General features: G+C 41.3%; 3 protein-coding genes across 6 annotated transcripts; 1 reads left to right on the forward strand and 2 right to left on the reverse strand.

The window, feature by feature from the left end:
- Positions 1-4,018: 4,018 nt before the first annotated feature.
- Positions 4,019-12,342, forward strand: LOC119899766 (polycomb complex protein BMI-1-like). Its single transcript, XM_038714471.1, has 9 exons — positions 4,019-4,135; positions 4,771-4,898; positions 5,359-5,455; positions 5,553-5,608; positions 5,731-5,860; positions 6,127-6,166; positions 6,285-6,383; positions 9,291-9,371; positions 11,106-12,342. Exons 2-9 carry the CDS (start codon positions 4,781-4,783, stop codon positions 11,484-11,486), a joined length of 1,002 nt encoding a protein of 333 aa, XP_038570399.1. The 5' UTR covers positions 4,019-4,135; positions 4,771-4,780; the 3' UTR covers positions 11,487-12,342.
- Positions 12,343-13,770: 1,428 nt separating this feature from the next.
- Positions 13,771-16,123, reverse strand: LOC119899768 (CDGSH iron-sulfur domain-containing protein 3, mitochondrial-like). 3 transcript variants are annotated; one of them, XM_038714476.1, is made up of 4 exons: positions 15,906-16,123; positions 15,458-15,609; positions 14,451-14,567; positions 13,771-14,371 (listed from the first exon to the last, which is right to left on the reverse strand). In XM_038714476.1, the coding sequence occupies exons 2-4, from the start codon at positions 15,536-15,538 to the stop codon at positions 14,186-14,188; spliced, it is 384 nt and encodes a 127-aa protein (XP_038570404.1). In that variant the 5' UTR covers positions 15,539-15,609; positions 15,906-16,123; the 3' UTR covers positions 13,771-14,185. The 3 variants fall into 3 exon arrangements, with proteins under 3 accessions (XP_038570404.1, XP_038570403.1, XP_038570402.1); XM_038714475.1 differs by having other exon boundaries at positions 15,458-15,641; positions 15,906-16,122; XM_038714474.1 differs by lacking the exon at positions 15,906-16,123 and having other exon boundaries at positions 15,458-15,846.
- A 126-nt stretch (positions 16,124-16,249) lies between these two features.
- Positions 16,250-21,785, reverse strand: LOC119899767 (CDGSH iron-sulfur domain-containing protein 3, mitochondrial-like). Of its 2 annotated transcripts, none has more exons than XM_038714472.1 (3): positions 21,554-21,785; positions 20,982-21,128; positions 16,250-17,029 (listed from the first exon to the last, which is right to left on the reverse strand). In XM_038714472.1, the coding sequence occupies exons 1-3, from the start codon at positions 21,635-21,637 to the stop codon at positions 16,841-16,843; spliced, it is 420 nt and encodes a 139-aa protein (XP_038570400.1). In that variant the 5' UTR covers positions 21,638-21,785; the 3' UTR covers positions 16,250-16,840. The 2 variants fall into 2 exon arrangements, with proteins under 2 accessions (XP_038570400.1, XP_038570401.1); XM_038714473.1 differs by having other exon boundaries at positions 21,012-21,128; positions 21,554-21,782.
- Positions 21,786-23,647: the final 1,862 nt, after the last annotated feature.

Raw genomic sequence — 23,647 nt, forward strand, 5'->3', positions numbered from 1 at the left:
TTCTCACCTGATCATTTTTATCTCCATTCCCTCCCTTGTGACCAGATATCATCATGTTAATAGAAGAACAATGACTGACCTTGATGATCATTTCTATTTGATGCACCGAATATTCTGGTTGCATTGCTAGTTTTGTTTTAATATTAACGTTCCATTTAACTTGCTATATTGTAAGTGCATAAACCTCACCTACAAAGCACTTAATGGTCAGGCTCCAGCTTACAAAACATTTTATACTCACCTCCAACTCTCTCTGTAGCACAGACAATCCCTGCTGCACACATGTTCTAATCCATTCTTTCACCCTGTCTTTTTCCTTTTTCATGTTTATATGTATCATGTATGTTTCATGTATAATAACTATAAAAATATAAACTATATAAAATAAACCACTCCGGTTTTGTGCATGGTTTTGTGTAATTTCATGTTTCACTTCTCACGTGTGCTTTCTTGGCAAAAAAAGTGGTTTGGAGACCAGTCGTCGGGTGACCCGCTGTCACCGACCAGTCACATACTGTGAACACCACAAAGACAACACGACAAACTGTGTAGTCTGAACAGCACAGAAATCTGCAGATGTTGAAAGTTGTGTGGTCTGCACTTGGCATTAGTTGGGGTTCCTCCAAAAGTATAACAGGAGCCAGAGCCTTACAGCAATCAAGATTCTCTCCTGTGGAATAAGGTTCTTTGGGTTCAGGAGGCAGACACCATCTCCATGTTTAAGAGTAGGTTTTAGACTTTCCTCTTCAATAAAGCTTATAGTTAGGGCTGGCTCTTACTATCCTTTTGTTATGCTGCTATTCCCATTCTGGAACAATCCCTTTCTTGTCCCTCTCCTCTCATTAACATTGGAACATCTCTCAGATAAAAGGAAGGGCACGTCCACAAGCAATACCTTCGACCATGCTTACACAAACATTTCTGGCAGCTACAAAGCCCCCCCCCCCCTCCCTGTCCTCTTTTTGATCTATAGGATCATATTTCTCTGCTTCTCCTGCCAACTTAACACCCAGCTGATTAAAAGGGTCAAACCAACAGTAAAAACAGTCAAAGCGTGGACAGATGAGGCTAAAGCAGCTCTACAGGACTGTTTTGGGAGCACAGACTGGCACATTTTCAGGAGAGGACCCCACCCAGGAGAACCACATCACTCTTGAGGGATACACATCATCAGAGACATCATACATCAGCAAATGTGGTGATGATGTGGTGATCGCTAAGACAATGAAATCATTCCCCAATCAGAAAGCCTGGATGAAAGCCAGAGCGAGACTGGAAGCTGGCATCAAGGAGCGGGGACATCAGCAGAGACTGGAGAGAGACCTCAACACCAACGACATCAAAGATATGTGGCAGGCCATCAAGAACATCAGTGGCTACAAAAGCAGGTGTGCCTCCATCATGTGTGAGCCCACATTACCTCTTTAGAAAATGTATTTTTATGTTGCTTTTATGTTTGTATGTAAAGCACTTTGAATCGCTTTAGCTTACCAATGAACTTAACACCTTTCATGCTCGCTTTGAACTCCTCAACAAACAGTCTGCAGGAAAGTCTACCCCACCTCCAGAAGAACGGCAGTATCCAAAGCAGGTGAGAGAAGAATCCTGCTGAGGGTGATTATGAGTGAAGCTGCAGGGCATGATAACATCCCTGGCCGTGTACTAAAAACTTGTCATTTTTATCTCACAGTCACAGGAGAGGGTTCCCACCTGCTTCAAGACAGCCACCGTTGTTCCTGTACCTAAAAAGTCTGCTGGGTCTAGTCTTAAAGACTAGAGCTCTGTGGCAATCACCCTCATTCTGATGAAGTGCTTTGAGCAACTGGTTCTTCAGTGCATAAAGAACAACATCCCGGCCCGGACCCTTCAAACAACGATGATACTTCATATCTGGAGGAAATTAATAATCTTGTAGAGTGGTGCACAGAGAACAACCTACTGCTCAGTGTCAGCAAAACCGAGGAGCTGAAATAAGGAGATAAAGACACACACTCCTGTCTACATCAGTGGAGCTGAGGTGGAGCAGGTGAACAGTTTCAGGTTCCTGGGAATCAGCATCACAGAGAACCTGACTTGGTCATCTCACTTCTCCACGCTGGTGAAGAAAGCTCAGAAACGACTGTATTTCTTAAGCAAACGTATTAGGAAGGCAAGAGATTTGCATGCCAAGTTCTTATTAACTTCTACAGAGGAGCAATAGAAAGCATCCTGACTGGAAACATCACAAACTGGCATGGGATGTGCACGGCCCAGAACTGGAGGGCTCTGCAGCGGGTGATAAAACTGCTCAGGTAGATAATTGTTTATGGGTACCTCCTGAACATCAATAATATTGTTGAGGTGAGGTGCCTGCGCAGAGCCCAAAAGGTGCTAAAGGACAGTACCCAGCCAGCCACAGCCTGTTCACCCTGCTGCTGTCTGGAAAGAGATACAGAAGTATCTGCTGTCTCACCACCAGCCTGCAGAGCAGCTTCTTCCCTCAGGCTGTGAGACAAATTCATCCTCAGCACACCATGTAAAATAGTTTTATTTATATGACACATTATTTATCCACCCATCTGTATTGTTTGTATATAACATTTGCTTTTTTTGTGAGCACACCTCAAAATGATAAATAAATCTACCGTGTACCTTTACTCGTTATGGCTAGTATTACAGTTGTATGAGATAAAGGTGCTTACCAGGCCGGGTGGGTCTAACAGACAGATGCTATTAAGTTGCATGATGGGAAGTGCAGGATCCAGTGGTTTTGGAGCTTGGACCCATTGTAGTGAATAATAATCAGGATATCTCAGCTTCTACTTTAAATTTTAACATTTCCTGTTGAAATCTGTCTATTGTTAGTCCTCCCGGCTTTATGGAAGTGAAATATCAAATTACTGGAGTACGCCTTTAAAAACATTAATAAATGTACAACCCCACTACAAGATGCCCTCAGTTGTAAACATTAAGTTTTTTTTTTTTTTGACCCATTCAAGATTAGTGAAATTAAAATACCTTTAGCATGAATATTTGCTTCCCCTTAATGTAAAGATTTTTTCTTACAACACAATTTTTAATCACTTTTACTGCTAGCATGTAATCACCATTATCCCCTGTGTGCTGCAATTGTCCTGTCAAATATTCAGTCAATCAAATTTCCACCTCATCAGTAGCGTTGTAACTGAGTTTTAAAGAAAATATTTCATATAGGCTACATTTTGTTTACCTCACTCACAAATAAGGAAGTCAGTATAGTTTTAGTAATATTTTAATAGTGAAAATAGCAACACTACAGCGTAGAATACTCTTTTACAAGTAAAGGTCTTGCATTCAAAATGTTGCTTAAGTAAAAGGGGAAGCCTTATCCATAATAATACATAATAATTTATAAGTAGATTTATGTTGTGCATTAATTAATGAGAATCTACTATGTAACTGGCAACTAATGTTGTCAAATACATGCAATGGAGTAAAAAGTGTCTTTGTCCTTCTTTTCTGTTTTTCTTTTATAGTCATAATTATTTTTAATTGTGTGCAACTTTTAGCAAGGGTACCTGGAAATGGAGATTTCTAACTGCAGACTGAAATGGTTAAACATTAATTTTATATGTGATGTGATTCCCCATTTCACCTGTTAGCTAATTTATTATCCCTTGAGTTATTGTTTTATCTGTTATTTATTTTATAATACAAATAATAAAAATTATACAATCACAGAAATGAAAACGGAACAAGAGAATTAATTTCCAATAAAGTTCCACTCATCTTTGTGGGCCAACCCTCGGCTCGGGCCCCGGGAAGTGAGGCCTGCAGGCAAAATAACTTGCAGTCAGACGCGCAGAGGGCGTGGCAGGATCCCTCTCCTGTGCAACTTATTGAAATAAATGCATGAACAAAGGTGAAATAAAGAACTAATGGAATGGCGGGCCCGTGCAGGGGTAATGCATATGTAGAAAGTATGTGGGGCCTGCAGAGGATACCCTGTATGCCCCGAGAACGAGGCGACAAAATAATATCACGTGATCCAAAATGGGCAGTCCTCTGACGGTGCTGAAAAAAGCCATTTTCTGGCGCTGCTGCAAATTCTGTCCAAGTCCAAATAATTTACCTGGATCCTCGTTGGGAGGAGAGGGAAACTTTGATGTCTAATCAGGTAGGAACGAAGCATCGCTGATCGCTCTTTATCGGGCACGTCGCCCCGCTGTCTGCTGAGGCGCACACAAAGTGCACGGTGTCACATTTTGAGCCTCTCTTGTTCGCCTCTTGATACAGCCCTGTCAGTAAATTTAAGATGGCTGCTTTGTGTACCAGTGTGATTTTCTGTGACTCTGCACCCCCCTCGGTGTCGGTGTTTTCTTTGGATGTGTTTGGTTCTGGTGCACGGTCGGACGGCGGGGCTCCGGAGAAATGCAAACGATCTTTGTTGGTCCGCTAGTCGAGGAGCAGAGCTGGTGCACAAGAAGAGGCCACACAGGGGCGATTCAATAGTCGGCTGCTGTGTACCACCACACAGCCTGCGTTTAGCTGCACGGCTCCCACTCTCCACACGTTATTTATCGCTCCAACATGTCCTTCCAGTTGGTTTTGTTGGTCATTTGCTCTCTTTGTTGTGCTTTCACAACCTGCTGTCCCAAGGACGAGCTGCAGACATTGTCTGGGGGAGCACTGTGGCAGCCCCTCATTGACAATATAAGAAACAACTAATAGTCTCTGAAAGCATTATGCACATTTACCTGTGTCCTACTGTGTAACAAGAATCTCTCATGTCGTTATTTGTTTCCTGTGCAGATCTGTCCAGATGGATAAAATGCAGCCCAACCGGATTAAAATCACAGATCTGAATCCACACCTCACATGTCCACTGTGCGCTGGTTACTTAATTGATGCTACAACCATAGTAGAATGCCTGCACTCCTGTAAGTTCCTCACATGAAAGCATTACCTTGCATGCATAGTGTTTCCATTAATCCTGGATGAAATGTAATGTAGCCCTTGTAAGTGTATGCATATTGAGAGGTCCTGCTCACGTTGTGGTTGTATGGAGGTGATGGTGAGTCTTAATACTGTGACACCACCTTAGTGTTCATACTGAAAATCAGGCCTATAGGAAGTCTTCTTCTGTGTGCTCAATACTGTAATGCATATGAAACAACAATTACATTTTTGTTGACACTGTGTTGATTCACCTCTATAGTAACTGTGGAGGCTGGTAATGTATCTATTGTGAGACTGACTAAACAAAAATGTAGTAGTAGTTTTTATTAGATTATATTGCATTGCAAGTGCACCGAGTCCAGTCCACGAACTAGCCATTAACACTGTTTGTGATACCGAGCAGTGTTTTAGCATCTGTCTGTGTCATTTCTCTCCGCACAGTTTGTAAAACTTGCATCGTTGCCTTCCTGGAGACAAATAAGTTCTGCCCTCGCTGTGACGTCCAGGTTCACAAGACATGTCCACAGCTCAGCATCAGGCAAGATGATAATGGTTTATATCAGGTGTTTTGTGCAGCACTTCTGAATGCAATCAGTCTGGCGTCCCTACATGACACCTTTTCTCATCTTTTCCAGAGCGGACAAAACCCTACAAGATATTGTTTATAAGCTTGTTCCAGGGTTATTCAAAGGTGAGGCGGAGGCTGCACAACAACAAACTATCTCGAAGCAAGCGTAGTCTCAGCCTTTGTCATAATTTCCCTTTTTAATGATGCATTTCGTTGCCAATGGACACTTATGTTTCTGAACTCAGATGAGATGAAACGGAGGCGGGACTTCTACGCAGAGAATCGTGTGCTGGAGCCAGGGGAAGTGGTGGAGACGTTTAACATAGCAGAGGATGAAATCATCAGTCTGTCCATACAGTTCTACGAGAGGAACAAGTGAGTCAATAATTTCTGATTTTAAAAAAGGAAAGAAAAAAAAAAGGGGGGGGGGGTTCAGAAATCCTCGTGTTGGGAGTGTTTACTGGAAAGTCACTGCTGAGACGTGTGGAAACAATAGAGTAGAATTACTTAAATATGCAAGTAAGACGAAGTTAGTGGGTTAGTGGTGGAAGCAATGAGAAGAAATCTGAATTTTCTGTATGCATGGAAATATTTTGTTATTGTTCTAACACATTTTCTTTATATTTAATATTTCCCTGCAGAAATAGTGAGAGGCAGCATTCAGAGATGGAAGGAGACAAGGTAAAGCCTGATTTTTAAGTTGACTAAAGCAGCTGCTGAAGCCTACACATTTATTGTTTAATGTAATTTCACCCTGGATCTATGGGTCCCCTCTCTGCTTTTTTTTCTTTGTCCCCAGTCCAACGGTAAACGCTTCCTGCAGTGCCCAGCAGCCATGTCCGTCATGCACTTAGCAAAGTTTCTCCGAAGCAAGATGGATATTCCCAACAACTATCGGGTAAGTAGAAACTTTGCACCCATATTCTCTCCTTGTATTGACTGTGTAGCAAACTTCAGGATTTAGACCTGGGTGGTGATGGCGCATAGAGAAGATCCTTGCCTTTGGTGTGGGTTCAATTCCCACTGTGAGACATCCACCATTGTGTCCCTGACTTAACCCCTAGTTGCTCCAGAGGCGTGCGACCTCTGACATGTATAGCAATTGTAAGTCGCTTTGGATAAAAGCGTCAGCTAAATGAATTAATGTAATGTAATGTAGACCAAGCGGGAAGCTTCCGGTCGACAATATGAAGCCGATGCGGAAGTCCCTGAAACCTGCATTCTACTGAAATGGTTTTGGCGACTCTTCTGGTTGTAAAAACAAGTCAGTCTCCATTAGAAATAATGGGAAAATGACCCTACTTCTCTGCTGAACAATTACCCCAGTAAATGCTTTTTCTGATGAGTTTATGGTCTCAGTCGCTAGTTTCAAGTCTTCTTCAATACAAAATGATGTTCATTTAGAAAATTACGGTCCCATTTATTTTAAAATGGACCACAAAGCAAAGTATGTTTCAGGGTGGGATTATCTATGATTGACAAGTGGCATGGTATGATTACCATGGCGACCTGTCAATCAGGCTAGAGCCGACTCGTACCCATGGCATTGTGTAAATTTAACCAGCGCCGTTGAAAAAGCTTATTAGGAGTTGGCTGTTCACTTTCTCTGGTGAGTACATTTAATTTTTAGACTGTTGCAAGCTGCAAGTTGCAAAAACTCGTCATATCGGCGCCCTATCGGCTTTTGAAACTTGAGGCTTCAAAACGGGAGTCCACGTACCAACGGGTGACGTCTTGATGACTACGTCCATTTCCTATATACAGTCTATGGTTTAGACACAATAATATAAATACCTAATTTAAAAGGATTTTTGACTCTAAAGCTGTGTGATCACAGTCATATTAGGTTGCATGCATTTGTCAGCTGTGAAAGAGCTCTGGCAATCAGTACTTTGACATGTGAGCTGTCAGTGCAACACGATAACTACCAGAGCTCCAAAGAGACCAAAAGAGTCACTCGTGACCAAAATGCTGCACACATTTATTTTTATATTAACAGTGGATCAAATGACTTTATGTAATGTGAACGGGGTCCCTCTAAGTGAGAAACCCACAGAGAATTGTCACCTGTCTAAAGAGCATGTAAGCGTCTTTTTTTGAGTGGATTGTTTTGGTTTTTACATCCCATAACTTTACAGTTTTGTTTCACTTTTACTGCCAGCAGGCAGCCCTTTTTAGTGGGGGGAGGAAAAAAAAAAAGCTCTCATAAACTCACTGTACTACCTGCCCAGCATCCAGTGGAAAATAGTTACTATTTAGTGAGTGAATGTTGGACTTTCATTAATCAGGTGGACACAAACACGATCCCAAATCAATGCTGATGTTTCTCCATTGATATGTCAGTGTTGAGTTTACAGCTCATTCCACTACCCATAAGGGGGGGGGGGAGAAATATGTCAAGGTAAAACAAAAAAGTATTTTTCACAGGAGATATTTTGATGGTGAACAGGCGTAGAATGCAAAAACCTCCTGTTATTCCGACCGGCTGGGCCCGTGATCACACCAAGTAAATGGAAAAGCTTAAATTAGCTACTTTTGTTGTGTTGCATTTGTAGCTGGTTGTTAACAAGAAATACATACGAACAAAGACTTTATAGGTTTAAAAACAAATTTTTTTAAATTAGGCACATTTTGTTTTTGTGTTAATATTGTTTTTTTTATATAGCTGTAGCTGCAGTGATGGTGGCAGCCATCTTGTCGCTGTATTTTTGACACTCGATTTTAGCAAGTGGGAGATTTCATGGCTAGGCAGAAGTTTTGCTTGCTCATAGTTATGGTCTATACAATATGATCCGAGTGTCAGCATTAGACAAAGATGGTCAAAAGGTCAAAGATGTCAGGGTTTCATTCGTTACAACACAAGATTTATTATAAAGTGTACACAACTGGAACATTTGAATGTCCCAAATACATTGTAATGCTGCGTTCACTTCAAGTGGGAAATTGGCAATGGGAAAGATTTTCATGATTACGACATTTTGGCAAGACAGTCGTGACAGGTGGGAAACTGGTTATTACGGCAATTCACCCATGACATGACCACAGCATAAGGTACAAGGGTACCTTGACAATATTCAGTCAATCATTCATTTAATGCTGGTATTTATTTGTGCACCTGTACACCTGGCTCCCAACAGAATTGAAAAGTGAAAAGTGGAGCCACTTTGTGTTTTACAACACTTCCTGTTGCTGCCGTTTCCTCTCCTTCCCTTTTGATAAAGCTCCTTGATCAAAAATCTCTCAGGAAGTGATGTTCTTGAATGGTGACAGAATAAGCATCTTTTTTCAAATGATGGTATTCAAAGTACAGCAGCGGCAGTTATCTTGAGGTTGAAACAAAACGTAGTGCTGTTGGATGTTTTTTATTGTGGTTTTTTTTTTTTTTTTTAGCCTTTCAACTGTTGTGCAGAAGTAATTGGGGTCAGTGAAACAAAAGTTTGCCTGGAAGCAGCGTATGACTTCAGCAGAAGCAGGACCTTTCCTGATATTGAGTCATTATTCAAGTAAAACTGGGATAATGGTCCATGATGATGAAAGTTGTAGTCAATGGAAGCTTTAAATTGGGACCAAAATGTAAATACATTCCATAAAGGCTATTTTTTTTTTCTTCAGCCACTGGTAGGCTACTGAAATGCATCAACTGGTTGAGTTGATTTTATGCATTACCACCCATCAAGACAAATTGCTGCAGAATAGATCTAAACCTCCAAAGGAAGACATCTAAACATGTTAAAGTGAATATCTGGCAGACGGCTGTTTTCTGCTGGTCACACTGTGTTAACTGGTTTTTGACTGTACGTTACAGGTGGAGGTGTTGTACGGAGACGAGCCCTTGAAGGACTACTACACACTAATGGATATCGCCTACTTTTATGAGTGGAGACGAGTGAGTGACAGCTTTCATACCTTTTTTTTGTTTGTTTGTTTTTTTTAACTGTGGATGACAAATATTTACCAAACAAGAACTGTGATCATCACTCTTGTGTCTCCTGTAGCTTTCATTTCGGTTCCATTCAAATGGGAAGAGGAATCAGTCTTAGCTTGCCTTGAAATGGGAAAAGTAACAATGCTGTGAAAGATCTGAGAGGGAGATCAGTAATGGAGCTACATGACAGTTAGTTTGATATCTTTTTTTTTTTTTTTTTAAGTTTACCTAGTGTGCAGTCATGTTCAGGTTATTTAATCCTAATTATAAAGTCTGTCTCTGGACTATTCAGCTGCCAGAAAAGATGGCACTCCCATTAATACAGGATCCAGTGGATTTTACTGAAAAACATATGAACTAAAACACTGAACAAGAAATCAGAAAACCTAATAAAAAGCTGTTTCAGTGTATCGGTAGGACAAGAGAAACGCTCCCTGATTCTTCCCCTCTTTGCGGTGTTTCACTTTCACATACAACAAATTGACATTACTGCTGACGGTTTTCTTGCACATGCTATATATGTATTTAGGTTGATTGCATAACAGGCAGCCAATAGGAGCTGATGCTTGGTGTTGAAGTCCTTAGCGTCAATGTTTGGTCCCTTAAAAGGTTTTGTAGGAAGCTGCGATTCCCAGAGTCAGCAGCCAAATAGCAACTTTTTTTTTAGTGCAAGAAAGGACCCATGATCCCTAATTTTCACTGATGTCTGTCTGATTGCAGTTTGTCTTGCTGAGGTTGGTTTACTCCCAACATAGCTTGTGAATGCTGAATAAGTTTTTAGACTGGTCTGATCTTCCAACAAAAAGTATGTAAAGTATGTAGCTCCAGAGTTATATATTTGCTGAAAACTCCCTTTTTATGTGGACGTGCTTGTTGCTAGTTAGGAATATCCTGGGTGGGCAGAGTGAGCTGATAATCCTCTTTTGTGAGATGATTTAACTGAGATTGATGTCATAAAATGGGACGTGAAGTGAGCAGCTGCGGCTATCCTCAACCTCCCTCTCCCTCAATAATGCTTTGGTAACAGGAAGGACTGTAATATATGGACTAGGGTATTTTAAAAGGCTGGCGAATATATGCATGCAGTTTGCATGTCGAAATATCCTTGGGCAAGATTGCTTATGAATGTGTGTATCTGTTTCTGATGGCTCCTTAGCCTCTCTCCATTTTGTATGAATGCATGTGCGAGGGGTGAATGTGAGTAGTGTAAAGCACTTTGAGTGGTTGGATAGGCGCTAAACAAGTACAAATCATTTACTTTAAAAACTGGTCACAAATAGTTTCATTTAAAAAAGGCTCAGTAATTTGCTGGGCACTGTAGTTTTTAGCAAACGTTACTCAAACTGGAGCATGTAACGCATTTGTTGGGAACTATTTTCTGCGCTGGATTAATGTGCACTTGGTGAAGTGAATAGCAGGGCAGTGTATGTGGGGAAACAAATGACAGTGCCCGTGTTTATGGTAATGAAGGAACATTTGTTTGTAATAGTTTTTGGAAGGAGCTCAGAGGAATGAGATGCATCACTTTAGTAGGATCTATTCATCGATGGATCTGGTCTTTGTTGACAATAAGAAAACGTTTCAGTCTTATCATTTAACTTGTACAGTCCTGCTTGTAAACGCTCCCACATATTGATGAATTTTAAAACCTGAGCTCCTATCCACAGCCTTAATGATATGTGTACCTCTGTGCAGACTGGACCCATCCCCCTGCAGTATCTGGTCAAGCCCACCCGGAAGCGCAGGAGGCCGTCCCAGTCTGCCGCCCAGGGACACTCCGACGGCATCAACACCAGTCCGACGTCAGAGAGCGACTCCCAGAGCGACAAAGTCCACAGTCCTGCTGCAGCCCAGCCGCCCCGAGCCTCCTCGCAGTCCAGCCCTGCGCCCCACAACCCCTCCCCCGCCATCCAAAGCTCCAACGGTACCACTGTGCCGAACAACACTCAGCGACACACTCTCGCCTCCAAACAGGGCGCCAACGCTCGGAAGGTGACTGTCAATGGCACGAGCTCTGGGGCCGGCAAGGAGGAGGCGAGGGGAGGCGACAAAAGTGGTTTGCCTCCGACGACCTAACGTGTATACAGGGCAGCAAGGGAGGACAGTGTTGGAAATTGCTCCCTTCTTTCTTTCTACAGAGCAAAAAGACGAGTTTGCGCCTTCTTCCTTCTGGACACATGGGAGGCTGATTAATGTTACTCTTTCAGCAGGAAAGACTGAAAAGTGCAGCCAAATAGACACTTGTATGTATGTATGTGCGCGCGTGTGTTTATGTGTGTTAGACTAGAACAGTGCACACATACAAAACTGTACAGTATGTATCAAATGTGAGCATGTGTGCATACATATGTATAAACTTATCTTTTATACAAGATATTGTAATCGTTTTGTATTGTATATGCAGTGGGTCTGTTTCATTTCCGTAGTTCCATCAGCATTCATTTGGCTCCATAAAACTTGAGACAAAACGCTGAAAGGCATTGCAGCACTGTGGGAGTTGTTGTAAAAAAAGTTAATTAATAAAAAGCTAATCCTTGCCTTTGAACAGTCACGTTAATAACTGCTGTATAAGTGTCCAGTATAAGCAACCGCTCATCAGCCATCAGTACAGGTACCTTACATATAACTGTTGATGCACTTTGTTAAAGTCAGATTACACAATCCAAACCAACAAGTATTTTCCAACAGGAGAAGCATTTCTATTTACACATTTCCAAGCACTACCATGCTCGCAAGCAGTTGTTTGTCTGCAGACCGTGTTCTTTCTCTCATGGCAGTCGAAGAACTCAAAAGGGATTTGAATATTTGACCATGTTATGTTGTAGTTCCATGAATTTCAACATTCCTTTTGTTTCTTTTAAACAAACGATGATAATTTTTTATCAGCCATATGTGCATGTTTTAGGTCAATAAAATGTTTACTTACTAGGTTTTTCTGACTTGAGTCACCTGTTTATGATTCCCTGAACTTAATTGGTTGTGAAGCATGCTGTTGTGCGTGTGGTGGAAATGAGAGTCAAACACACAAAGCTTTGCTCAACATTTTAATCACTTTAGCATTCTGTGTTATATGAAAGTGAACCGGAAATCAGGCAGTTCTGTCAAAGATTTAAACACTTTTAATGTGTTAAATAATTCAGGGTACTTTTTGCAATGTTTACAGTTATTAATGTTGTTATTTTTTGTCTGTGCATTTTGAATTTACTTTTTTACACGCAGCGATCGCGCAAAGTGTGATGGAATGACATCAAAGTGTCACGATCACACCATCATCTTGGGATTAAGAACAAGCAAAGTTTTAAATGTGTTCTTCTTTTCAGATGTCATATTTAGATATCAAACCACAAATGTCAGAGATTGTACATAATAAACTGAAACCAAACAGAAGTTAGAGTAACGAGACTAGACGGGCTCATTACCATGATACATATCGCTGGTTCCCAACCTTTGTGGCGTACTGGCTTATGATCAATGCTGTTGCTGCAATGACGGTATATAGTGAAAAATCTCTTGGTAAGCATAAAAATAGATTAGATTCAACTTTATTGTCATTGCGCATGTCATTGCGCATGTCACTGGTACAAAGCATCTAAACAGAAGTGATGACAGTAATGAAATAAAATGATACATTATGCAAAGTGCAAGGTATGAATGATATATAAATATAAATGTATGTCTACATGAGTTAGACTTCTCTGTGTACTTGTACAGCAAAGTATCAGTAGCTCATGTAAAAAGCCATCCGGTGGATAACATGTAAGGTTGGAGCGCAATTCTCTTTAGATCCTCCCTAGGGATCCATAAAAGCCCGGGCCAGCCCTGGTTGACATGATAGTTAAAAAAATGTTTTTCTCCAAAATACCTCCAGTTTTCTCTCGTCTTTTCTCTCTCTAGGTCTTCAATATCTTAACCATAATACTGTTACATCCCAACTTTAACATTCTTTTTCTATGGACTTCCAGTACTGTTTTTTTACATGGTAAACTCTCCAGCGGTGCTCAAACCCAAGGGCATCATTTTGTGTTGAAAAGTGGTGGGGACATTTAAGGGCTCAGAATAGGGGTTTGACAAAACACTTAAGCCATGATGAAGCCATCATGTGATGATGCACAATTTTGGGGTCATGAGAACAAGACAAGAAGATATTTTAAAACTATTTAGAAGAAATATTCATTGATGAAATATACAATTGGGGGTCCTTCCCCAGAAGATTGTGAGCATTAAACACTTGATTTCCTGCATTCTGGAGACATTTTCTGCACCAATTTTTGGTGGAAATGTATTTATATAGAGGAAAACACAAAATTCCAGTTGCAGGTGACAATTTAAAATATAAATATATACTGGAATATAATGCAGCAAGCTTACGTAACTTTTCTATATTCTCTATATTTACATTGCAATGCAATTCATCTTCAATTCTTGTTGTGCAAATAAACCTTTCCTTCTAGCATTTTAATTTGTTAATGAACATTTCTTGTTGCAAGCAATTTTTCAGAACTGCTTTAAAAAAAAACAACATGTCCCCAGCATCCCCAGTGTAAATGACACCTATGCTCAAACCTGTATTATATCACAGTGTATCATCATATCGTCCAACCCTGTTGTGAATGCAACATGATCTCTCCTTTATAAAAGACCCAAAGGAAGGACAAATGAAGTCGAGGGTTGTGGCGTTAACCTTTCCATCGCCACTCCCTTCTCTTTCAAGCTACAGCATCTTTCAATGCAACGGCAACATTATGCTCTGTTCAAAGACATCTCCCACTTCTTTTTCAAGAGTCGGTTTGTTCATGCAGCGGGGCGGATACGATGAAGTCCTGCTTGTGCGTGCCATCACAGTAAGGTGGGTTGTTTGTGTACTTGCAACCACACAACCAAGCTGTGGTGTCTTTCTCAGGGACAAAGCGTAGCGGGGACCGGCCTTGGGCTTTGGTTTTATGGGCTCCGTCACAGAGAGGCTGAAAGATAAAGATGTGATCAGGGAATATACCGGACGCGTACTTGAGTGATACAAGATGACGTCGACGGTGGTTTCACCTGTTTCTTGCTGTGTCCACAGGTGCACCATGAGTAACGCTTTCCACCAACCAGCTCCACTTTGAAAGGCTTCTTAGAGGGGATGACAGGTTCTGGAGGAAGTGTGGAGAGCTGGACCTGTGGACAGAGGTACATAAGTGTATGCACTGTTTATTTTTTAAGATAAGTTGTAATACTATTAGAAAAAAGGTACAAATACTCTACTGTAGCTACAAGTAAAAGCAAAAGTAAATACATAAAAATATATACTTAATTTTCAAAAGTACTCTTTGAGTCATGGCCAGAGTTGAATAATTTCATATTAGTCGTTTAAAGCCCGTACATGGTACACTTTCACAGGTGTTCACTTATTTTGCTTGATTTAGTCATCTTCTCAGGACTCCACGGTGACAGCCTTGTAGTATTTTAACAAAGGCCTGGTCAACCCACCCAGGTGTATTAAGCCATTTTGTCTCTTATGACCTCTTTTCACAGTGAAGATGGACTGAGCGCTGCTGAAATATTTGCTGGTCACCAAACTCCATATGTTTTAGAGAGTCAAAGCTGTAGTTTTAACTCTTCCCAAGTGCATCAAAATTAACATGAGTGAGGTCAACCGGGCCCAGACTGTCCTGAGGAAAAGTCTAATCCGGCTATGATCAAAAACAGCTCCAGTATGTGGGAGGCTGTGCAGGGGCTTGGATGATAGGAAGTAGATGGCACTACTACTTCTGTATACTCTAGTCTAATGTTAGGTGGCTATCAAGTATTTCATGTGCAAAGAAAAGTTAGATGAAAGGTTGGGAAGTAGTGTTTCTGTCTGCAATGTGTTGTAAAAATTAAGTCTTGAACGTCAAAGTACCACTAACCTCAAAATTCTACCAGTTACAGTTAAGTCGGTCGAAAAATAAAGGGAAACCAACAATGTGATAAATCATTTTAACAGCCCAGCTAGTTCAGAAGAGTAACGTTACGCCTAACGCTTCCATATTTACAGGCAGGGGCTAATATATAATGACTTAATTTACCTTGGAAGCTGCCGTTATCCAAGGTTGTCTCAAGGTTAGACTAATCCATTTGTGGTCTAATTTGGTCACCAACGTGTTCATGTTTCCAGTCACAGCTGACTTAAGCTGCAGCTGCTCAAGTCGCGCGCAGGTCAATCAACCGCGACGTGATTCTGCAAGCCACCAAGTCTCAATTAGGTCCCAGCTAATACAAAATACATGAAATAAAACAGATGGATTTAAGAGTTAGCCCCTCTGTGCCTCAGACCTCTCTCCTCAGGCGCCCCATGCAGGTATTATCGCCCCCAGCTGGTCGGAGGAGGATGTACAATAATAACAATTCATTCATTAATATCTGATTATAATAAAGCAAAACATGCAGTCAGTCATCAGCTAGCATAACTAAATAACCATCTACTAACTAACTTGCAGGAAAGCTAGAAGCTGGCGGCTAACGAGCACCACGTACCTTAGCTAACTCGCTAATAACCTCTGGGAAATTTCTCTAACCTTACGGTCAGTGCAGCAACGTTAGTGCCCTTGACTGCGAAACATTTTTAATTAGACCTTATAGACCTAATATGAGTGAAGATTCAGCATCTGGACGGCTGATTTATCGGCTCAAAGGGTGTTCAGAAACACATTTTGGCGGACCGCTCAGATTTAGCAGCCTACAGCTGACTGATTGTAGAAATCTCTTCCTGTAGAGTCACGCGATACAAGCTGAACCAATCAGGAGGCAGATATCGGTCAGCCGCTGATTTGATGTCCCATGTCAACAACTGTAGGATGAGGATCTTCAAGACCAGGCAATACAGAAGAAGAAGACATGCTTTATTAATCCTGCAAGGGGGGATTCAATGTTTTTTTTCACTCTGTTGTTAATGTTTAGTATTACACACACATGCACAAACACATGAATAAATGCAACAATTATACACATTTTAGAGAGACCGCAGTCCTTTGATCATCATGGAGAGAAACTCTGGGACATATTTTTAAATCAATAAATAAAAATCTATATTTAATAGCAACTGTTGCTGCTCTGCTTTGGCACAAGCCACATTGTTAACAATCGCTTGCTCTAGTTGAAATTCACATTTCCAATGCAACATATTTGTTTTGTTAAGTATTTTTATTGGATTACGCATTTTTATATGCATATATATGCAACATAGGCTACAAAACATATATACTTCATCATGAATCACTTCATTTATACAGCCAAAATGTCAGTCTGACAAGTATGAAGAGGATAACACGATGCAGGGCATCACATTTTCCCAACAAAAGGCAAACCGCCATAAATGTCAAAATGTAATGAGTTCAACCCAGATGCATTATCAAATGAATACTGTTACTGATGATCTCCACAGCAGGCGTACTTTGGTTGAGATGAACTATTCATTTAAAGATGCCTTTCACCGACTTCACCAAATCCCGGAAGATGACCCGGAAGTGTGAGCCGTCACAGTACGGTGCGTTTCTGGTTTGCTTACAGGCACACAGCATGAACTTCCTGTCTTTGTCAGGGGTGAAGTGTAGAGGAGAGATGCCCGGAGCTTTTGTCCTGTGAGCCCCATCACAGAAAGGCTGAGAGAGAGAGAAAACAGGTGTGATGACACAGCCGGTAAAATCATCTTCAATTCACATTCAGCTTTTTAGATTATTTCTTGATTACTCGTTGGATTATTCAGATGTTATTTTATATCCCCAAGCAGACAACAGGAAACACATAATTTGAACTGGGTTAGACTGTAGACTTTATTAATAATTTACTTATTTCTTACATTCTCTACACACCACTCTTTAACATGCTACATCAGAAAAAAAACAACTGAGTAGAAATTTTAATATATCATGTTGAAAAATTTATGTCGAAAATGGTCTTCACATATTTGAATTTAAAACAAAACAATTTAAGTGTTTATGCTATTGTGATGTTAACACTAACCCTTAGTGGTGGAAAACTATTTTAAAATTCCCACTTTTAAAGCAAACTGGGCAGGAACTTTGCAAACCATGCCCATCTTTCCAGCCTAAAAATGAATAAAACGCAGCTGTGACGAGTTTCCCATCCTCATTGACATATTGGCGCATTTCCATGTTTGCATTTATTAACCTCTGGCATCAGAATTGTTTATTTGAGAAGCAATGTGTGTTAAGTTTGTCCAGCTAACGTACCTGCCTGCATATATTGCACCAGGTGATTGTGTTCAGTGCTCACAAGTTATTTCAGCACACGATCAATTCAAGATTAGCAATGATTCATGTTGCCTCTATAGGGCATGTACGGTAATGGCAGTAACTGGCAAACTGTCTAGATTTTGATCAAATCTACTGCAGAGATAGTTCTTTTTTACAGCAGACATTTTGACATAGCAAGAAAAGCACAGGTGTAATCATTAACATGAATTTCGGGTGTGTCCGTTTCAGGGCGGTGAATTCCGACTTACTACTGTTGCATGCTGAGACAAGTAAATAAAACAGAGCCATTGTTGACGTGACTGACCACGCCTGTGAGTTTCCTTTGCAGATCCAAAAATCTTTCATAAAAAAAAGCTTATGGCAACCTTGTTGTCTGTCAATATTGCTCAGTGGTCACTTTGTTGTTGTTCTTTACTGTTACTCACAAGAAGAAGTACAAAGTCTCCCATCTCCACCTCTTAGAAGGCAACTTTCCAACTGCTGGACACAGACAGCAGTAAAATGAACAATGGCGCTGCCAGGGGGGAAAGGAGGGAAGGGGGGGGGGGGGATTTGGGCACCCCAGTAATTAATATATAGACAGTATATACACTCACCTAAAGGATTATTAGGAACACCTGTTCAATTTCTTATTAATGCAATTATCTGATCAACCAATCACATGGCAGTTGCTTCAATGCATTTAGGGGTGTGGTCCTTGTCAAGACAATCTCCTGAACTCCAAACTGAATGTCAGAATGGGAAAGAAAGGTGATTTAAGCAATTTTGAGCGTGGCATGGTTGTTGGTGCCAGACGGGCCGGTCTGAGTATTTCACAATCTGCTCAGTTACTGGGATTTTCACGCACAACCATTTCTAGGGTTTACAAAGAATGGTGTGAAAAGGGAAAAACATCCAGTATGCGGCAGTCCTGTGGGCGAAAATGCCTCGTTGATGCTAGAGGTCAGAGGAGAATGGGCCGACCGATTCAAGCTGATAGAAGAGCAACTTTGACTGAAATAACCACTCGTTACAACCGAGGTATGCGGCAAAGCATTTGTGAAGCCACAACGACCTTGAGGCGGATGGGCTACAACAGCAGAAGACCCCACCGGGTACCACTCATCTCCACTACAAATAGGAAAAAAGAGGCTACAATTTGCAAGAGCTCACCAAAATTGGACAGTTGAAGACTGGAAAAATGTTGCCTGGTCTGATGAGTCTCGATTTCTGTTGAGACATTCAGATGGTAGAGTCAGAATTTGGCGTAAACAGAATGAGAACATGGATCCATCATGCCTTGTTACCACTGTGCAGGCTGGTGGTGGTGGTGTAATGGTGTGGGGGATGTTTTCTTGGCACACTTTAGGCCCCTTAGTGCCAATTGGGCATGGTTTAAATGCCACGGCCTACCTGAGCATTGTTTCTGACCATGTCCATCCCTTTATGGCCACCATGTACCCATCCTCTGATGGCTACTTCCAGCAGGATAATGCACCGTGTCACAAAGCTCCAATCATTTCAAATTGGTTTCTTGAACATGACAGTGAGTTCACTGTACTAAAATGGCCCCCACAGTCACCAGATCTCAACCCAATAGAGCATCTTTGGGATGTGGTGGAACGGGAGCTTCGTGCCCTGGATGTGCATCCCACAAATCTCCATCAACTGCCAGATGCTATCCATCAATATGGGCCAACATTTCTAAAGAATGCTTTCAGCACCTTGTTGAATCAATGCCACGTAGAATTAAGGCAGTTCTGAAGGCGAAAGGGGGTCAAACACAGTATTAGTGTGGTGTTCCTAATAATCCTTTAGGTGAGTGTATATTGTCAGTAGCCTGGCAACTTTAATAATATGTTTGATACACTGCTACAAAGTTTTGTATACTGTACTGTGTGTAAGAGCTATACGAGACTGCAGATAGCAACAGGTTAGCACCATTGCTTACAGCAAGCTAACGTCAAACGGACACTGTCCCACTAACAGTGCCGTGCGTGACCTGATAAGCACCTTTGGCTTTGAGGGAGATCCATCCTGTGACTGTTTTCATCTTCACCTTTCTGAGAGGATTGCAAAACATGACAACAGCGGGAGTCATCTGGACGATGCTGTGAAACTGGGCTTAACGTTCACTGGCCAACACAGGCGAGCCATTGAGCAGCATAACAAACAGGTGGAGGAAAACAGCTATGAGCTCAGTGACAGTGGGATCATATTGTTTATTAAACTCCGAAGAAAATGTTAAACAGCACTCTGGGGCCGCAACAAGTCGGGAGACTCTCTGAAAAACTTCAGTCATCCAGAAGTTTGCCCAGAGGAAAAACCGCCGTGCCGCCGCCTTTCTCCTCACGTGAGCCCTCAGCTCTGGTGAGTGAAAGAATCTTTTATCATCCTGACTCTGTGCTGCTGGTCTGTGCATGGGCCAAATTGTTGTGCTGGATCGATTGATACTAGGCTATGGATTGCGGTTGTCGTCATGATGTTGTCGTTATATAGCCGCTTTCATGTTGCATGTCGTTGCCAGGTCCCTGCTGTATGAAAGGTATGGAGCTGGGAATGGGATATATATTGGTGGACATTCTTTCCGTTTCGACTGCAGGATCTCTGTGGAAAGCGATATAGAAAGGGTCTGGATCCCTAAAACGTTGTCTGTGCGCGTCGTTGTTGACTTCAGTGGTGTTGAGCTCACTGCTGTTTGCTTGTGGCCCTGTAGGCTCATTTGTTCTGAGCTTGGTTGTTTTGGCTTAAATATTGCATTCTTAATCTAGGTTTATGACAGCGGTACTGTAACTTGTGTCAATGCACTCGTCGCTCTCTCTAACACTCTCGCTCTCAGTGGAGTCATGCTGTTTGTTTACATTAAAAACACAGTAGCAAGAGAGAGTATTGTAGTTTTACTGGCATTTATGTTTAGAAACCATTTTTATAGAACAGTATGGTTTAAAAGTAATTACACAACTGTACAGACACATATTGTACATTTCCGTTAAATAACTATATAGTCTAATATGAAAGAAAAATATTTATGCTCGGTGATGTCTGTAATCTTAAGTAGGCTTTGCAATCAGTGCACTCCTACAAAAGCTGGAGTTGTTCTTTTAAGGAAAAGGTCAAGTAGTGTATTCGAAGAAACCAAAGTATATTAGTCTGATTCCATAACTCATATTTTAACATAGTTTTATCATTAGTCTATATACTGCATAATAGAATTCCTGAAATTCAGTTGTGACTTTTGGTTTAGGGTGCCACCCCAGGTTTTCCAGTGGCCCCATCTGGCCACCCCTAGGAAAATTTTCTGGGGGCGCCACTGAAAATGAGCTGTGACTTTAAACAACCTGACTTTTAGCCCAGGTACCTCTGAAAGTTGATCGCATGCCGTGCACACCTGTTTTTTACTGTGTCCACAAGCACACCATGCGTAGCGTTTCCCAGCAGACACCTTCACTCTGTAGGGCAGCCGGGCTGCAGGGACAGGCTGCGTGGACTGCAGGCAGCACTGAACCTGCAGACAAAATGAATCATCTCACAGAGCGCTGGGTGATAGCTGCAGACAACATCAGGAATATATTGTGAGCAGACATATATTTTTTGAAATCAGTTTTGATATTTAAAAAAATATATTTATACAAAAATGCATTCATAACACCAGCTGACCACCATAAACAATGGCAGAATAGACATATAGAGCCTATATGTTATGAATCTGCGGATCGTGGCCAGGCCCTATACTGTCCTCTACTGCCCCTGCATGCTTATTTGCAAAAACGCATCAGCGCCAAAGGTGATTAAAGGAGGTTATGTCAGGTTTTGTTCGGGCAGAGTTAAAAAACCAGCAGAAAATACCGGTACACCGTAGATTTCTTGTCTTGACTCAGCACACAGAATAAACACAATTACATGTTTAGTGGCTATATGTTGAAGGCTCACCATCGAAGAGGAAAAAGGTATTTGAGGACGTCTGGTCTGCGCGCATCCTCTCCGCACTGCGGATATAAAGCTGGCTGTGTTCATTTTGTTCAAGCGGACGAAGGCGTAATATTGCTACTACAACACTCGGTGGGGAACCCTTTGGTCTTTGCAGCGTCCTCAGGAGCCTTGTAGGACCCCGGCCAATATTACAACATGGCCTCTTTACTGCGACACCTAAAGTAAACACACCAGCTCGCGTGCTGAAGCCACTCCTTCATCATTTCTACCAAACCACTCCTCCTCTTCCCCTCCAAGTTACTTTTGGGTTCTATTTGATAATAAAGTTATAAATGTTGCTAAATCATTTATGTCCACGGGTTTAATGAATGCTCTATTTAAATGCTGATAAAACAATTAGTTGCAACTTATGAAGCATTTCTAAAACGTACTTTACTTGGAAGTTGTCCTATGAGGATTAACACCAGGCAAAGGGTTTTTTCATAACCTGGCAACCCAAAAGTTGCCCTTACTAATGGCGACAATTGACCAATAAAGTGCATACCCTTTGGACCTGCTTTCAACCATATAAACCACTGTTGATTAGAAAATAATCTCTATATTGTTTCATTCAGTGCGTTGATGTACAAAACGGTAAACAAGTACAGGCAGAAACTTATCCATCATGCAATACCATCATTAAGTACTATCTTCAGCGTAAAGAAGAACAAGGAGTCCTCGAAGTGATGGTATGGCCCTCACAGAGACCTGATCTCAACATCATCTAGTCTGTCTGGAATTACATGAAGACAGAGAAGCAAGTGAGGCTGCCTAAATCCACAGAAGCACTGTGGGGAGTTGTCCAAGATGTTGTGGTCATCCTACCTGCCGAGTTCCTTCAAAAACTATCTGCAAGTGTACCTATACAAGAGCTGATGCTGTTTTGAAGGCAAAGGGTCAAACCAAATATTGATTTGATTTAGATTTTTCTTCTTTTCACTCACATTGCATTTGGTAATTGATAAATATAATCTACTAACATGTCCATTTTTACTTTACAGCGTTTTCCACACCAGCCAACCAACTTTGGCACATTACTGTATAAGTGACCTTAAAAGAGACTTTTATTCTAAATTATTTTCTCTTTATTTTATGATTTATTTTAAAAATGGTTTAAAATCCTACATTCAGGTACTCAAAGATCAGTTCCAGTGTTGCAAGCACAGCACATGGCAACAAAAATACTGCGGCCTGTTTTTAACAGTCTGACAGAATCCACTTCTTAAAGTGCTGTAATGTAGAATATGTGCTCCTATTATAGTTACTGGATTACGTTATAGTGGTCACATTATTTTCAATTTCAGGTTCATAATTTTAATTAGAGGTTGTACCAGAACAGGTTTACATATTTTGTAATAGTGCACATTACTGCAGCATCTCTTTCCACCATGTTACGCTCCGTTTTAGCTACATAGTGAAGAATCTCACTTCTATTTGTTGTTGTTGGGAGATGCACATGCATAGTACATAGTTAAGGTCTACTAGCCAATCAGAAGTAGAGTAGGCCGGGTCCTGACAAGACCAGGGGGGGTTCAACCGGTTTGCAATGTTTCCTCAAAACAGTGTGCAACATTGTGCAACGAGTTTCAAGGTATGTCTTCTCATACCTTAGTTTCGTAGGCATGACATAGGTGTTACACAATCAGCTGCGACAAGTAACAGGAATAATCAGCACGTTTGTGTTCAAGGCACCACCTTTTCAATTGAAATAAACGTTTTGGTACGCCCAGGCTTTGGTTCAGCTGTACATGTTCCTGAACCAGCTTTACAACCTAGACTGGAGCAAAAGTTGTGGTAAGTGGTTATTAATTTGTAACAAATTGATCTTTCATGCGTAAAGTTTTAACTGTCTCTACATCACAGTAACAACTTTATGTCTTCACTGACTGTCTGGAGGGTAGCTTACATTCTGTAGGGAGGGTGGAGATGAGGGGAGGCAGCGGGTGGACGCCTTGTCACTGTGTGTGCTGCACCTCCAGTGTTTTTGAGGGTGTGCCACACAAGCTACTAGGCGAGCATTATGACACAAAGTGACGCAGATAGGTTACAGAAGTA

Source organism: Micropterus salmoides, unplaced genomic scaffold (assembly GCF_014851395.1).
Source record: "Micropterus salmoides isolate LMB-PRFRI ecotype aquatic unplaced genomic scaffold, ASM1485139v1 Ms_hic_scaffold_12, whole genome shotgun sequence".
Taxonomy (NCBI): Eukaryota; Metazoa; Chordata; class Actinopteri; order Centrarchiformes; family Centrarchidae; genus Micropterus; species Micropterus salmoides.